Source organism: Sapajus apella, unplaced genomic scaffold, assembly GCF_009761245.1.
Source record: "Sapajus apella isolate SASKATOON/1434 unplaced genomic scaffold, GSC_monkey_1.0 scaffold6, whole genome shotgun sequence".
In the NCBI taxonomy this organism is placed as follows: domain Eukaryota; kingdom Metazoa; phylum Chordata; class Mammalia; order Primates; family Cebidae; genus Sapajus; species Sapajus apella.
The window spans coordinates 3,946,855-3,962,671 of NW_022436946.1; the positions used below are offsets into that span (position 1 = coordinate 3,946,855).

The window sequence follows — 15,817 nt, forward strand, 5'->3', positions numbered from 1 at the left end:
TTCTACTAAAAATACAAAAAAAAAAAAAAAATTAGTTGGGCATGGTGGCACACACCTGTAGTCTCAGCTACTTGGGAGATCGGGGCAGGAGAATCATTTGAACCAAGATCAAACATTGGAGGCAGAGGATGCAGTGAACCAAGATCGTGCCACTACATTCCAGTCTAGGCAACAGAGCAAGACTCTGCCTCCAAAAGGAAAAAAAAAAGGAATTAACTGTTAATATATGAAATACAATGATGAATCTCAAAATAATTGTGCTGAGTGAAAAAAGGTAGGCAGAAAAAAGTATATAATGTATTCTTATAAAAATTCAATTTATATTAAAGTATGGAAATTACAAATAAAATATAGCAACAGAAAATCAGTGACTGCCTGGGGATTGGGACGAAGTGGGGTAGAAGAGAGGGATTTTCAATGAGGTGCAAAGGAATTTGAGAAGTAATATGTTCAGTATCTTAATTCCAGTAATTGATGTGTGTTTCTTGGGCATATACATACATCAACATTGATCAAATTATGCATTATAAATGTGTGTAATGTATCTATTATACCTTAATAAAACTATAAAAAAGTAGAAAAAGAGTAAATGGACCAGACCTCAAGTATACTTGGTCACACCCACCCTGAGCAATTGTTACTTTCTATGATGATTGAAAAATATGACTTTATATAAATTTTCCCAGCAGCAAATGTGTACAAGGTGTGAAACACAAAACTATTCTCCTGACAAGAAGCAACACCTATAGGGGACATGGAGAAATGCCGTAGAAACAATCGAAATAGATACTAACCACTGCTCATGCCAAGGTGAAATCTTTATGAACAGTCACAGACGTTAATCATTGAGAACACTCATTTCAAACTTGTTCAGAAGGCAAGCTAAACCACATGACAGAGCATTCACCTTTAGAAATACATCATTATTCAATAAGAAGAAAATTGATCTATTTAAAGAATTTATTAATAGTTTTAACCAAATTCTGGTAACAACTAAAGTATATGAAACTTAGGTCAATCTCTAGGTAACTGGTTTGCAGGCATAGTAAAAAAAAAAAAAAAAAAAAAAAAAATCACTTGCATATAAAAGATAAAATAGTAACTGTTCGCTCTTTCAATGCATGTTAGATGCCTCAAATTATTTTCATTTTTGTACCTCAAGTCTGTATCTGCTACTAAAAATTATTCAAGCTTTTTGGGAAACAAATCAAGATGTATATAAAGTAAAAGAATGAATAACTCATGCCCCGCATCAATCTTTATAATTTTTGGATGACAAAACATGTGCATGTTTCTCTAATTCCATCCAATATTAAAATTGACATACAGTAAAGAGCTTAACTAGGCTAGTTAAGACATGCCTGGTCTTTGTTGGAACCAGTCCACCCTATGTTGGTCATCAGATTTGTGGAAATCACCAAGCAAGCAGGCAGTCTTGGCTCATACCAAAGAGTGAGTCAACTTTCAGCTGTTGTAGTTGGTCAGGATATTCAACAGAGTGATCAGTCTCAAATCAATAACTTGTAGATTATATCCAAATACTACAGAAACTATCAAAGTTGAATTTGTGGAGTTAGGAAAGTAGAAAACACTCTAGAGCGGCACTGTTCAATAGTTCTTTCTGCAATCGTAGAAGTTTTCTGTATCTGTGCTGTCCAATATGGTTATCACCAGCCACACTTGGCTAATGAAACATGAACTGTGGCTAGTGAAACTGAGGAACTGTATGTTCCATTTCATGTATTTTTGACTGATTTAAATTTAAGTACAAATAGAAACATGTGGCTAGTGGCTAACACATTTGGCAGTGCCAATAAAAAGTATTAATAAAAGATAGGCAAGCCAATATTGTGCCTATAGAATAGTTACTTTCAGAGCTTCATCTCTGTAATAATAAGATTTGTCTGAGAAATTATAATATCCAGATGAGACATAAGGTCAGTTTACTTTCATCCTTCCAATTAAAGTATATAAACACATTTAAGACTTGTAAAACCTATTTCCATAAAGCAACTTTTAACAGCACTGTATGAGAACATATGACTGTTTTGAGGGTATTCGTTTGGCTCAGCTATAACTGTACCCCATTTTTTCAGCACTTCCTGTATGCATAGCAGAATTCCTAAGTAGAAGAGTTTAACTGGCTTGGGTCAGGGGGCTTTAAAATTCTTTTGACTGCAGGATCTATAAAACTTCCTGGCTTTGTTCCACAAGATCTTGGGTGCATATTGCATCACGCTTCTTATGAAGGGAAAAAATTGAGCATTCTAGCATTGGGTTGAGGAATTGTGTTCCATAATTTAATTAAACCAACTATTGCTCCATGGATTACAAAGCTATGAATACCTTTATCAGTTATCAATTACCACAAAAAAAATCTGCCTAACAAACCATCCTAGGGCTTAGTGGTTTAAAACAATAAGAACTTATTTAGATCATGAATCTAGGAGTCAACTAGGAAGTTCTGCTGCTCTGAGTTGGACGTGACTCATCTCAGCTATGCTCACTCATATGGCAACAGTCAGGTGGTGGGTTGGCCAGGGACTGGCTAATCTAGGACACTCTTAATTGAGAGGTCACCTTGTTTCTGATCCATGCTATTTCTCATCTTCTAGCAGGTAAAATCAGGCTTATGGCTAAGGTAAGTCTCCAAGAAAGAAAATGAGAGTAGGACTAGTCTCTTTAGGCCTAAACTTGGAGCTACTAAATTGTAAGGTTGATTCAGATTCAAGAGGTAGGGAACAAAACTCTACCTCTTGAAGAGAAAAGCTACAAAGCCATATTTAGAAAAGCATGGATACAAAAAGGGGTGAAGAAATGTGATGTCTTCCACAAACCCCAGCTAATAATACCAGCTTCTGGGTGGAAAGCAAATGATATTCTTCAGAAGTGTATATTGACATTTGGGTCAAACTTCCAGAGACAAAGAGAAATTATTACCAAAGGACCCAATGGGCTGAAGTAAACTGGAACCCATCTCAGTTTATGGAATGTCTTAATGTGGATCAAACTGTAATGGACTGATCTTATCTGGCTTTATAAAATAAGTTTACTCAAAATGGAGTCCATAAAATTTGACACCTAATAAGGCAAATATATAATGAAGATCCGTATCAGTCTAAAATTGTGAATGGCAATCTCCAAATTATTGGAGTAAGAGTCCCCTTTCTTGAAAGTCTTAAAATGTTTTCACTAGACTATCTATCATTATCTTAATAGTCCTGATCTGTTTGTGAGAATTACAAATATTAGCCAAATTCTTTCATTATGACATAAAATAGCCAAATGTAGGATATATTAAGAGGCATTGTATCCATCTGTTCTCAATTGTTACAAAGAATATGGAGAGAAAGTAGAATAATAACTATGATTTCACTGAGCTGTGAAAAAGGCTGAGGACAGAATAAACTCATACAGTTAATATACTGCTAGCCATAGCAAATATTAAATATGCAAATATTGCCATATTGCAAGAAAATGCAGTATATATTTTTAAGGGAATTTATCAAGTTATTAACTAATAATTATATGTTTAGGAATCTACTATAAAGGAACAATCCAAAAATAGTAACAACAACACTGAAAACTCTGTGTACCATATTCAGTGTGTTTTTTAATGTATGAAGGAAAATTAAAAACCATCTAAATATCCAACAAAAGAATGGCTAGTAATTATAGTATTTTAACTGAATAGAATATTATGGAGTTATTAAAATGGTGGTTATAAAGGTCATGCAGCAACATCAAAACTACGTAAAATGTAATCCTAAGTGAAATAAGAAACAGAATTGTATGCACACTGTGATGATAATTACGGAAAAGAATGCATAGAGTTTTATGAAGCATTAGTAGGAGTTGCCTTTTGGAACTCCTTTTCGAAGGGTTAAAAATGTTCATATCTTTTTTTGCTTGTTTTCCATTTTGAGACAGAGTCTTGCTCATCACTCAGGCTGGAGTGCAGTGGCGTGATCTCAGCTCACTGCAACGTCTACCTCCTAGGTTCAAGCAGTTTTCCTGCCTCAGCTTCCAAAGTAGCAGGGATTACAAGTGCCTGTCGTCGTCTTGGCTAACTTGTGTATTTTTAGTAAAGACAAGGTTTCACCGTGCTGGCCAGGTTGGTCTCAAACTGACCTCAAGCCATCTGCCCAACTTAGCCTCCCAAAGTGCTAGATTACAGGCATGAGCCACCATGCCCAGACAAAAATGCTTATATCTTTTGGTTGAGCTTCTAGAAATTTAACTTCTAGAACTGCAACCTAAGAAAATTATTTAAAATATAAAAAAAGTTTAGGATGAAAAATTTTTATTATATCACTGCAACATTTTAAAAAATTGTGAATAACTAAAACAACCTAAATAGGAAGAGTGAAATGCCTAAATTATAGTTTATCTGAATGCAAAATGTTAAGCAGCCATTAAGAATAAAGGAATTTAATGACAGAGAAATTTATCAATGTATAAAACAGAGCAACATTTCTTTTAATAAAGCAATATATAAAATAATATTAATACGTAATTTAAAACTATATAGAGAAAGATGGAAGCATGCCAAAAATTTAACAGTGACCAATGATGGTTAGATAAGAGCAAATTCTTAATTCTATTCATCTTTCTCATGCTTCTGTATATTTCCAGGTGTATGCAATTGTACATTAAGCATGTATTACTTTCATCATCAGAAATTATAAAAGACTGCATGGGAAAATGTAAGAGAAAACATCTATATTGACACTGTGTAAGGGTGATTGATTAAAGATTGTTGCCTTGTTTTTTCTAGTTTCCACATCCTAGTTAAACTTATAATTACAAAATAAATAATTTTTATGAAATGATCTATGTTATAACCTGTTTACTAGTGAGACATGACACTGGTAGTAACTTTTACATTTATGCTATTTTCAGTTTGCAAAGTATTTTACTTGTATTATTTAATTGTAAAGTAGTTCACTTGTGTTATTTCATTCAATTCATGTAGAATTCTGTGTAAGCTAAATATTGTCTTCATGTTACCAAAACTGAGGCTCGGAGGTTAAGTGAGGTCATCCAAATCATACGGCTGATACATAATTAAACTGGTATTGGACCCAGTAATAGTGCTTCCAAATGCTACATCCTATCAGTTTCTATGAAATCTTTCTAATGATTCTCATCAGGAATGAAAAAGTACTATGCCATTGCAAACATGATACATATCCTGTAAGCAGCTAAGACATTTACTGGAAGAGAGTGACTCTGATTTGCTTTACGCCTCTTTCCATTGTTCTACAATGATTAATTTTTGAGAAGTTAGGCTTTGATGTTCAGTTAGAGCTTTTCAAACACATCTTCAATACTTTGATATAGTCAACTAATTAAGCAGTGATGTGTAGTTTACATGAAATACTTTTTAATTAGCCACAGTGATTCCTAAACTACTCGGCCTGGGCTCAGGACCTTTAATACTCAAACTGGCAATCTAGTGCACATAAACTCTTTATTTAAATTGTGACATCTGGGATTAAGTTCAATGATGGTTTCTATGGAAATTAATGGCAATATCAAAACTTTCCAAACCACCAGAAGTGACCCGATTAGAAGAGGTAAAAATGAGTGACAGAAACAGTAGCTATCAATAGCACGGAAAGGTTAATTCTACTTCTTCACACTAATTTTCATAAATGTGTCTGCATATTCGTTAGAAGATTATGGAATTCATTTCATATTCAAGGATCTCAAATGGATAAAAATAATACATGAAGTGAGAGTTTATTGTTCTTCAATAACATTGAAGCCAACTTCACAGAAATATAAAGATTAAAAATGAAGAACAAGGTAGCTGTACATGAATTTATACATCATAAATAATATAGATAAACACTTCTAAAGATAAAATTATAAGAATTTTTCTACAGAAAAGATAAATAAGTTTTATGAATTAATTCCAAATTGAAAAGTTAAATAAGCCTCCTGTCTCCCTTAGACCTAAAAAAGGGAAATATTTGCTGAATTTGACTCCAGAATAAAATGCAAATATAAACGTTTCACAAAGATCGTAATTACATGAGAAAACATAGCTATGAGATTCAAGCAAAGTATAAGAATAAATCAAGATTTTTAAATTGTTATTTCTTGCTGTGAACATGCTAACCCAGTTTTAAGCTCTAACCTTGACATTTTATGTACTGTGAAAATTGAAAACCCAAAATATTAGTGTACATCATTGCAGAGTTTTAACTTGTTTTAAGAGCTCAGGTATCAAAATATTTTCCTAGAAATTCTTATATAAGTGATCCAAGCATGTCTATAAGTGGTATCCTGAATGTTACTAATAAAAAACAATGACAAAATGACATCTATAGTTGGATCACCAATGGATAACTCAAACGTACTTTATCCAAAATCAGCCTCTTGGACTTTCCCTAATCTTCTTTTCCTGAAGTCTTCCCCTGTCTCAGTCAATGGTGACATCATGTTTCAAGTTGCTCAGATTATAGTTATTCTTGACAATTCTGTCAGCAAATCTCAACTTTCACTTAACATGTCCACCTTGCTTGCCACTGCCATGCCCAATTAACCACCCCCACCTGCTTTTTCAGTAGGCTCCTCACTGCTCTTCTCCTTGAGCCCTTCACCCTATCCTGAATGAAAATGTAAATTAACTAATCAATTAGCTAACAAGAATTGACTGAGCTCCCAGAGATCAATGTTGTACCAGGGTTCTATGAAGGAAGTAAGGATGCTTTGACTACAAAAAGCTTACAGTTGAAAATGGTAAACATGATTTAGGAAACGGTTAGAAAGCAGTAAGAGATAATGTATTACCAAATGCTAAGCCTAAAAGTAGGTACTACGGTGTCTAGGAGGTGTGGGCTTTCCTTTCTTTGCTGCTATTAACCTTATGAGCCTACAGAAACTGTTTTCCCTGTTCACCTTCATCATCCCTGTTTTGCAAATAAGAAGACTGTCCTGGATGATTTATTGGTCCATTCGAATCCTTATTCTTGGTGTGTCTATTATTTCAGAGAAAGGAGATGTCTATTTCAGAGAAAGTGGAAACACCTATGTGGCAGAGGTGGGTTACTGTTGAGCCATGTCTCCCCTTCCTCCTGCCTTTGTCAGCCTTCCTAGAAGCCACACTGAGGAAGTTCTAAAACACTGAAACTTCCTTGTTTGAAAATAGATCCATGCCAGCGCATTTCCCACTGAACTCTGCTGAACCTTATAAAGTCAAACATACATCAATACATTTACATATATTGGTATCTAAAAGCATTTTCTAACATCAAAATATGAATACTATTGAAAATAGAAATATTCTATGTAATTAGCCATATTCTTACCACCCTCTGTAAAAACCAAGTGTCCTCTATTGTTATTTATCTGTTTCACGTGTGTGATCTGTTTTGATTTGCCCAAAGAGATGGCAAGCCTCTCTATGTCAAAAGTCATGGATTATATGTTTCTCTAACCTTTTTTTTTTTTTTTGCTATATATAGTGTTTTATACATGGGTGTAATATGATTCTATACCTTTATAAATCATATCTGCTCAGCCTACATACAGAATATACATGTCACACCACTGTTCTACAATACAAATTAGGTCATGGTTAGATTCCATCACCCATTATCATAAGTGCTCCATTATTCTATGTTATCGACCCAGCATGAACAACTGGCTTTCAATGGCATTATGAAAGGACATAGATGATTTATCTTGACAGCATAGAAAATACTGAAAAAGGACAGGGAGCAGCAATGTCCCTATGCAATAATAATAACACTCATAAAAGTTACAGTCTTCAGAATCTGAGTTATAGTGGTACGAGGTGTTGCAAGGAGGACATCCTGTGGATTTTATCGCGCACTTGAAAGACTTGAAGCCATGTGCTGCAGTTTCCTGGCACGGCATCAGTGAGTAGTGCCTGGTACTTTTTTGTCTGGCTGTGAACCATTGTTCTGACTGAAAGATCAGAGTGCAGTTTCTTGGCCCCTATGCCCACCAATACCCATGTTGGTGGTGTGGCCTGGGGTCACATTACCTCATCTTCTCCTGATTTCTGTATCTAAATAAGCCACAAAGAAAAAAAAAAAAGACAATCTAACCAGTACTGCTGACTTACATCTATGGCTAAGGTCTCCTAACCATGTTTGTAATAAAATCTTTTTTATCTGGCTTGAATACTAGATACCTGACTCCTCAGTTTGCTTTTCCTTTACTTTTGTTATCTCTTAGCACTTGCTCCAACAGAGACCAAAGTTGTCTTTCCAGATATCCATGAATTCCTGGGGTAATACATACTTCCTTCTCATTCTAGGATTTTATAAACACAGACGACAATTTTCTCTTTGGATCTCTAGCCCTGGCACCTTCTATTCTCATTTATCAAGCTGCAATAAATCTAGAAGAGAGGAAAAAGCCTCTGAGTTGTTATTTTGTGAAGACAAGTTACCTGTGCAGATTCTTTTAAAGTTGGGATTTTCCAGAATGTGTCCTGGTAGACGACACTGGAACCGATGTTGCCAGAACTCAGGGAACCAGGGATTCCTCGTATTAGTGTCCAGCCTCAGTTTCAGGAAATAATCATCAAATGATGTGACCTCTGGAGACTGTAGCTTTATCGTGATTCCCCCGTTGGCTTCCATCTCATAACCTTCAATGACTTCATCTCTGTCTGCCCATCCATCACTGAAAAATGCAGGGATTGGGGTGGGGAGAGAGAAAGACAAACATCTCACAAATAGAGCTCAGAGTTATGTATGAATGAAGCAATCCAGCAAAGGCTACAGTCTATTTTAAGCCAGCATTACTATCCATCAACTATTTTTTTTTTTGGTAGAGAGTAGAAAGTTTTGAAAGCATAATTTCCTGTTTATTTCTTTGTTTGTTTTTTGCAATTGTGAAAGTGATGATGAGATGATGACAGCAACACTTAACAATTAAAGTTCAATGAGCATTCACTAGTCATCAGATTCTGTGCTATTCACTTTTACTGAGAGGGAAGATGTTCAGCCACAAAGCCTATCAGCCACTCTCCAAACCAGAAGAAAATAAAATCTAGGCACCTCAGAGGCTGATCTTCACAATAAGAGCTCAACAAGGTTTCAACATTGCAATCAAGACCATTAAGTGAGCTACATTATATGGAGTAGAAAACTGATATAGCTCTGAAACATGCCAACCAGTTTTTCCTTCTGGGACATCATTCAATTCTGCCTCCCATAGACAAAGCCAGATATTTTCTTTTTTCTAATGTTATTTCAAAATAACAGCATTAAAAAAAAAACAATCTCACCTCCAAGTATAAAAAGAATTCTCCTTCTCACTAAATGGGAGTTCACCAACATTTTATTCAGTGAGATAGAATTTTTGAAATGCAATCACCTTCTAGAACATTCCCATCTACCAGGAGTGATGTAGCCCCTGTTTAATTCAGGTGCACATGTGAGCCAGGCCTACGAGGGTATCAAAGATAAATTGAACCAGACAAAGCTAAATAGGAAAAGAAGACTTTGTTCAAGGCTATTACAATAGATGAGAGACATTGAACACAACTCTGCTAAAATAAAAGATGGGAAGGTTTTTAAGTCCAGCGCGAGCTAGTGGAAAAGTACTGGAGAGCCATTGGCACGAGGTTGGCCCATGTGATTAGGCACCTGTGTTTGTTAATTGTCACATTAGGCTCCTACCATCCCCCAGAAACTGGGAGGGAGGGGTTTGCCACTATTCTTGATGATTACCTGTCAAGGGATGGCTGTCAGGTTCTTGTCCTTCAGTAAGACACACCTGGGTTCTGAATTAGCAAGCAGCTAAAGGATCTACATCTCAACAAGGCAGAGAAATAATTTACAGTTTTAGGTTTTTCAACATAAATGCTCTTAGAAAAAAGATGTCAGAGGCCAGTACTCAGGAAGAAACCTGTCTAAAGTTTAGTCAAGCTGAAGAGAATATTAAGGCTATGTTTGTCAGGGAATGGATTTATTCTTTTCTGCAGAGAGTGGTACCCTGAAGTTTGTGGAATATCAAGATGCAATCTCTGCCAAAGAAGCATTTTGTTGCTTGCTTCTCACAGAGAAAGGACTGGGCAAGCATCGGTGCCCATAGCTCACCCTTGGTTACCTGAGATCAACTGAGATAAATGTGCTCTTCACTTAGCTGACCTAAGCAGTGTAGTTCCTCTCTAGAATCTTCCCACTGAACTCACATGAGCTGCATTTTCAACAGGTCAAAGGTTGTTGAAGATATAGCTGACTTAACCTGACCCAGAACTAAAGGCACTTTGAGGTACAGTAGGGTCTTGCCAGCCACACCAGAGAATGTCTTGTTTACATGCTTTCAAATCCACTAGGATAGAGACTTTACAATTATCTATAGGTCTTTCTTTCCTTCCTTCCATCCTTCCTTCCTTCCTTCCTTCCTTCCTTCCTCCCTCCCTCCCCCTCTCCCTTCTCCTTCTTTCTTTTCTCTTTGTTTCTTTCCTTTCTTCTTTCTTCTATTTTTTCTTCCTTCCTTTTTTTCTCTCTTTTCTTCCTTCCTTCTGTGTGTTCCTAGCAGTCACTGTGTGACAAATGTTCTGCTATGAATTCAACTGAGAATAAGACTCACTAACCTCTGCCCCCATGGTGCTACAACCTTGTGAGGAAAACAGACACTAAACAAGAATGACAAATTCTATGAGGCTAAAGAAAGAGAAGTATCTGTAATCCTAGCACTTTGGGAGGCCAAGGTGGGCAAATTGCTTGAGCTCAGGAATTTGAGACCAACCTGGGCAACATGGCAAAACCCCATCTCTGCAAAAAATAAAAACAAAAAAACAATTAGCTGGATGCAGTGGTGTGTACCTGTGGTCCTAGCTACTTGGGAGGCTGAGGTAAGAGGATCCCTTGAGCCTAGGAACTTGAGGCTGCAGTGAGCCATGTTCTTGCCTCTTGCCACTGCACTCCAGCCTGGGCAACAGAGCAAAGCCCTGTCTGAAGAAAAAAAAAAAAAGTGACCATTATCAAGGGGAGCAAGAGCTTCGGAGTTTAACTTAATCTGGTGTGTAGATAAGACACGTGTGCATGCTTGTGTTGTGCATGCGTGACTGTGTCTGTGAGACAATGGGGGATAGAGGTAATTAGAGATGGCTTCTTTAAGAAGGTGATGGCTCAGCTGAGACCCAAAGGACGTCAATCTTAGGTGAGAAGGGGAGGGTTTGGTATAGAAGGTTTCTGGAAAATTAACATACAAGAAAGGGCTTGGCACATTTAAGGAATTGCGAAAGAGCTCTTCATATAGCTAGAGAATATAAGGAAGTATGGCATGAGATGGGGGTAGGGGCATAAATCCTAGTCTAGACACCGTTAGTCTGAAGACCATGGCAAGTCCTGAAAGTGTTGTAAACTTCTTACTCAATCAGGTCGTTCTGCTCTCCTCCCGCAGGGTAAATGACCTGCCCATTGCTCTAGTGAGTCCTCTGCCTACTGCTGCTGAATATGATGGCCAATCAAATTGATTTTAAAAAGACTGACTCATTTATCTTCTTTTAGGTTCGGTCTACTCAGAAAGGCTCAAATCGGTTTAATTATTTACATTTAAATATATTTTTATTTACATCTTCACTACATCTACTGCAATTTGAAGATTTGAGCTACAGTTCATGACACAAAGGAGGATAAAAATAAGACTAGTTAGACTTTGAAGAAATTCTGTCTAAGGGTAAATATTTAAAAATCAAAATGAGTTATAACTTCAAAACAATAACTGGTTTTGACATAAAGGTTAGGGTTGAAGTGTGTTTCTCCCGAAGGTTTAATACTATGTGAAATTTGTTTTGTTGACAGTATATACAAGAAAGTCACAATCTTAAAAATGTGTATGAAATGAACTTGCTGTGATGTTTATGTGCACTTTTTAAGCACATAACAGCTTAAACAGCTTAGTTGGTAAAGGCAAATGCTTTGTGTCAATTCTAGGAGAGGAAAGTGTGATTTCCTGCCCTTGAGCCCACTAACATTGAAGGGCACTTTATAGGATGAAAACTTCATCCGTGAATATGGAGCAATTTTAAGTCACATGGTTTAGTGGTCTAGAATTCTAACTCTCCTTCACCACTAGTTAAAGACCCTTACCCTCACAGTAGGTGCCTCCTCTTTCAGAAGTTAGAGTTGGTGTTAAATCTAAGATATCATAAAATCAAGGAGAACCAAGATGTAAGGAAAATATTCAAGGAGGATTACTTGGTGGATATGTTTTAAAGCATTGGTCATTAAAAGTTTACATGAGATCTTAAATCGATCACAGGTAAGGTGTTAGAGAGTGCTATCATGAAATAAGTCACTGGAAAACATCTCTAAAGAAATTTTCTGTTTTTATACTTTTAAAATGTTTCATCTTTGGATCACCTGTCAAATGCATTTTCAGCAAATTTTAAAGGATTTTTGCTGTTTCGTTGCACTGAGTTTCTGTATGAGGACATTGTTTTGATGAATGATCTCTGAAGTATACTTTAAAACAGCGAGTCAGCAGCGTAGCTGATTCCTGGAAAAGACTCTTTCTTAGATGGTGGTGGCAGGGTGTAAACTAGACTATGCTTGACCTGAGATGACCTGCAGGTACCTGGTCACTCCCCAAGTGTCTGGAGTGACTCCTGCTGTGATGGGTAGTGACCCAGCCTCAGACAGCACCAGACTCTCTATGAAGCACATTCACTGCCTCTAGCAGCTTCTGCTGCTCCATCTGCTTCTCAGTTATGAGTTCCTTTTCCTAGCCGGGGTCTGCAAATAAAACTACATATCGTGAATTGTTTATCAGAAAGCTGTATGTCTTCAGTATTTCTCAATAACATACAAGAATCCTTATTTCCTATGACCCTTCAATATTTTTATACAGCAATTCTTCATGAGGCTATTTTCCAATCAACCTATAAAATTTCACATTTCAAACTCAAATATTTCGAAGATTTTTTCCATCTTATAAATTCTAATATTAACAACAGGAAAATACTATTTCTGCTTCCACCAATTATAATTTGACAGGGGCTGTATGAATGTTACTTTTGCATTATGTCAGTTAAACTAATTTAATTAGCAAATGGACAGTAAAAAACAAATACAATAGTATATTTTCAATGTGCAAAAACATTTTAGAAAAACTTATTTTCATTCAATTAAAATAGTTACAATCTAGGAACTAAAACAATTTTATTTATAAGTTCAAGTAATTGTGTATACATTATAATACAATTATAATTCTTTAAGAGATTACAATATAATTGGGAAAAGATGAAAAGCATAATCAAACAATATTTTTTAAACACATGTAAACAAACACAAAATTCTATTATTTACAACGTTAACCATATTCACAAAGGTTGAAGAAATATAGCATGTGTCATATTCATTTGACATTTATTAATTTATTAATTTTTTGGGCTCTAGAAGAAATGAGGTGAGCACTACATTTTTTTGAGCTTACTGCTTGGATGTTTTCAAACCATAGTGCAAGAAGGTCGAGGTTGTGAGGAACTTGGGTACAGTCCAGTGGATTTGCCGAGTTGAAAAAAAGGAGCTGGAAGTCTAGCAAAGCCAAGGTGGCCAGGGTTTATAGGGCAAATGCTGGAGAAGAGATGCTACAGAAGAAGAGAACAGTCTGCAGTATATCTCCACAAGTATTCAGATGAATATTAGTCAGCCATATATGTAATGAAATTACCTGAGGCTGAGGGAAAAAATCAACCAATATGGTTTGAAGGAATAGCACCTGGAGTTCATGAATTGTTGGGAATAGCAACTGTTTCTAACAGCTAGAGTGCAAAACTTTATATTCCAAGGAGAATTGGTTAATGTAATAGTAAGTGTCTTGCCTCAATAGTGAAGAAAAATAGCTTTTGACTAAGTACCACTCTGACCTTGCCTAGAAAACCTTAAAAGCAAAATATAGAAGCATCTAAATAATTTGACTTCCTCCAAAAACTAGTTCAAGAATATTTTTAATGCAAAATATTTGGTACCCAACAAGGTAAAATTCACAATGTTTGGCATCCAAGTTAGCAGGCATGTAAATCCATCCATGGATGGAAAGAGAAAGAGATGTTAAAAGTTACAACTATAAAAAATTATCACATGGTGATATAGGTTAAATAGAGGATTTTTGAAGAGTCATATAATAGGAATGAAGAGGAATATATTTTTGATTGGGTGGCCAGGAAAAGTATCAAGCAGTTTGAGAGACAACTTCGAAAAGAAATCACTTAACACTGAGATCTGAGCTTCATAAAGGATCAAGCCAGGTGAGGATCAGAGGGAAGTCTTCGGACAGCTCGTGCAAAGGTCCTAAGACAGGAACAAGCAGCTATGACCGAACATTACCCATTGCCATGAAACTCTAGGCTAACGAGGTTTACGTTTATCAGAATAGGGGATATTTGAACAGATACTTTTGTTTTTCAGCTATCTACTGTATATTTGATGTACAGTAAATTTTTGATGTGTTTTCATAGCTTTTGTAAAGTCTTTGTTATGAAATGAGGATGACATTTTCCATGAAAAGATGGTCCTGTTTTGATAACCTCTATTAATGAGTCACTTCTGAGAGCAAAACTAGAGAAATCAATGAGCCCATTAGGACTTAGAGCAAGACTCAGCTCTCTTCCTCACACCTTACTCAGTAGACTCTATTTCTATGTCATTATGAGCTCAGTAACACCTCACTGTTCAAATATCTCACAAAGATATGCAAAGTGTCTTCCAGAAAAGTCTTAACATTTTGTTCTGAGAGTATTCCATATGGCCCCGAAGTCATCTTGTATTACTGCAAACCATTGGCTATAGGACTTCACTTGGATTCAGTTAGAACAGACCCAGTTTTGAAGTTTAAATTCTGCAAGGTTTGAGTGGAATTTGAAGCTTTAGACTTTGCCTTCATTAGGTCCCAAAGTGAACTCATCCAATAGACTCAGCCTCATTACTAAAATTTCTATTACCACCTATATTTAATGATCTCTCTTTCTAAGGCAGCCCTGGAGTTGAGAGTAGGGCTCTGCTTCAGACATGGAACTGGAAGCAAGAGCTATGCACAATTTCTGTAAAAAGGAGGAAAAAAAAGCATTCTTTAATAAGGACCATAGATCATCTGACTCTCAGCCAATTTAAAGTCATGTGAAAAGGACACAAAAGTATATATGGAGTCAGGGAGGGTAGGTATCATGAATAATAATGAGTGAGGGATTTATAAAATGAATGTAGATAATGAGTAAGTTATGACTAAGTCATGAGGATATTGAGTTATTCTTGGCAACCATGTCTGGCTGGGCAGTTTCTTGGGTTGCAGAGTCATCGCAATGGCGAAAATGAAAACTCTCAACTCAGGGGCCTCAGGCAACAAGAATAATTCTTCAGCACCACACAGAATGTAACTTTATGTTCTCAGTAATTTGCCAAAGAATGGAAGAAAAGAACACAGAGTAAAAGGGAAAGAGAAGCTAAGAAATGAGCATCTAAAGACCACGGTGCCAGAACAGTTTGCAGTGTACATAAAGAGGGTTAATTTTCCAATACTGTTTTCATGTATTCTGAGATGCCAACTGGGCTGTCTGGGTCTCTTTTAGTTCTTTTTAAAAACTGATGTATTTTTCTTATTTGAACAAAAGGTCAAAGCACAGCAATTTGCAGCTTTTTAAAAGTGTATCCATTGGTTTAATAACTTATTAACAAATCCCCCTAGCAGAGCCAGTGCAACTGATTCTAATCTCTAATTTCTAGATCCTGCCATTTGAAGAAAAAAATGTCCTCATCAGTTTGGGGTCAATAGCTCTATGAATTGCTAATTCATCTTAAGTATCCAAACTATCTCCTGATGT

At 36.2% G+C, this 15,817-nt stretch overlaps 1 protein-coding gene across 5 annotated transcripts in view; it reads right to left on the minus strand.

Annotated features, from left to right (window-relative positions):
* GRM1 (glutamate metabotropic receptor 1) overlaps window positions 1–15,817 on the minus strand; it is a 424,684-nt gene that overhangs the window by 120,705 nt on the left and 288,162 nt on the right. For all 5 annotated transcript variants that reach the window (XM_032274520.1, XM_032274525.1, XM_032274524.1 and 2 more), the window contains exon 4: window positions 8,432–8,667. In XM_032274520.1, coding sequence (XP_032130411.1) covers window positions 8,432–8,667 — 236 coding nt within the window. The remainder of the gene's footprint in view (window positions 1–8,431; window positions 8,668–15,817) is intronic.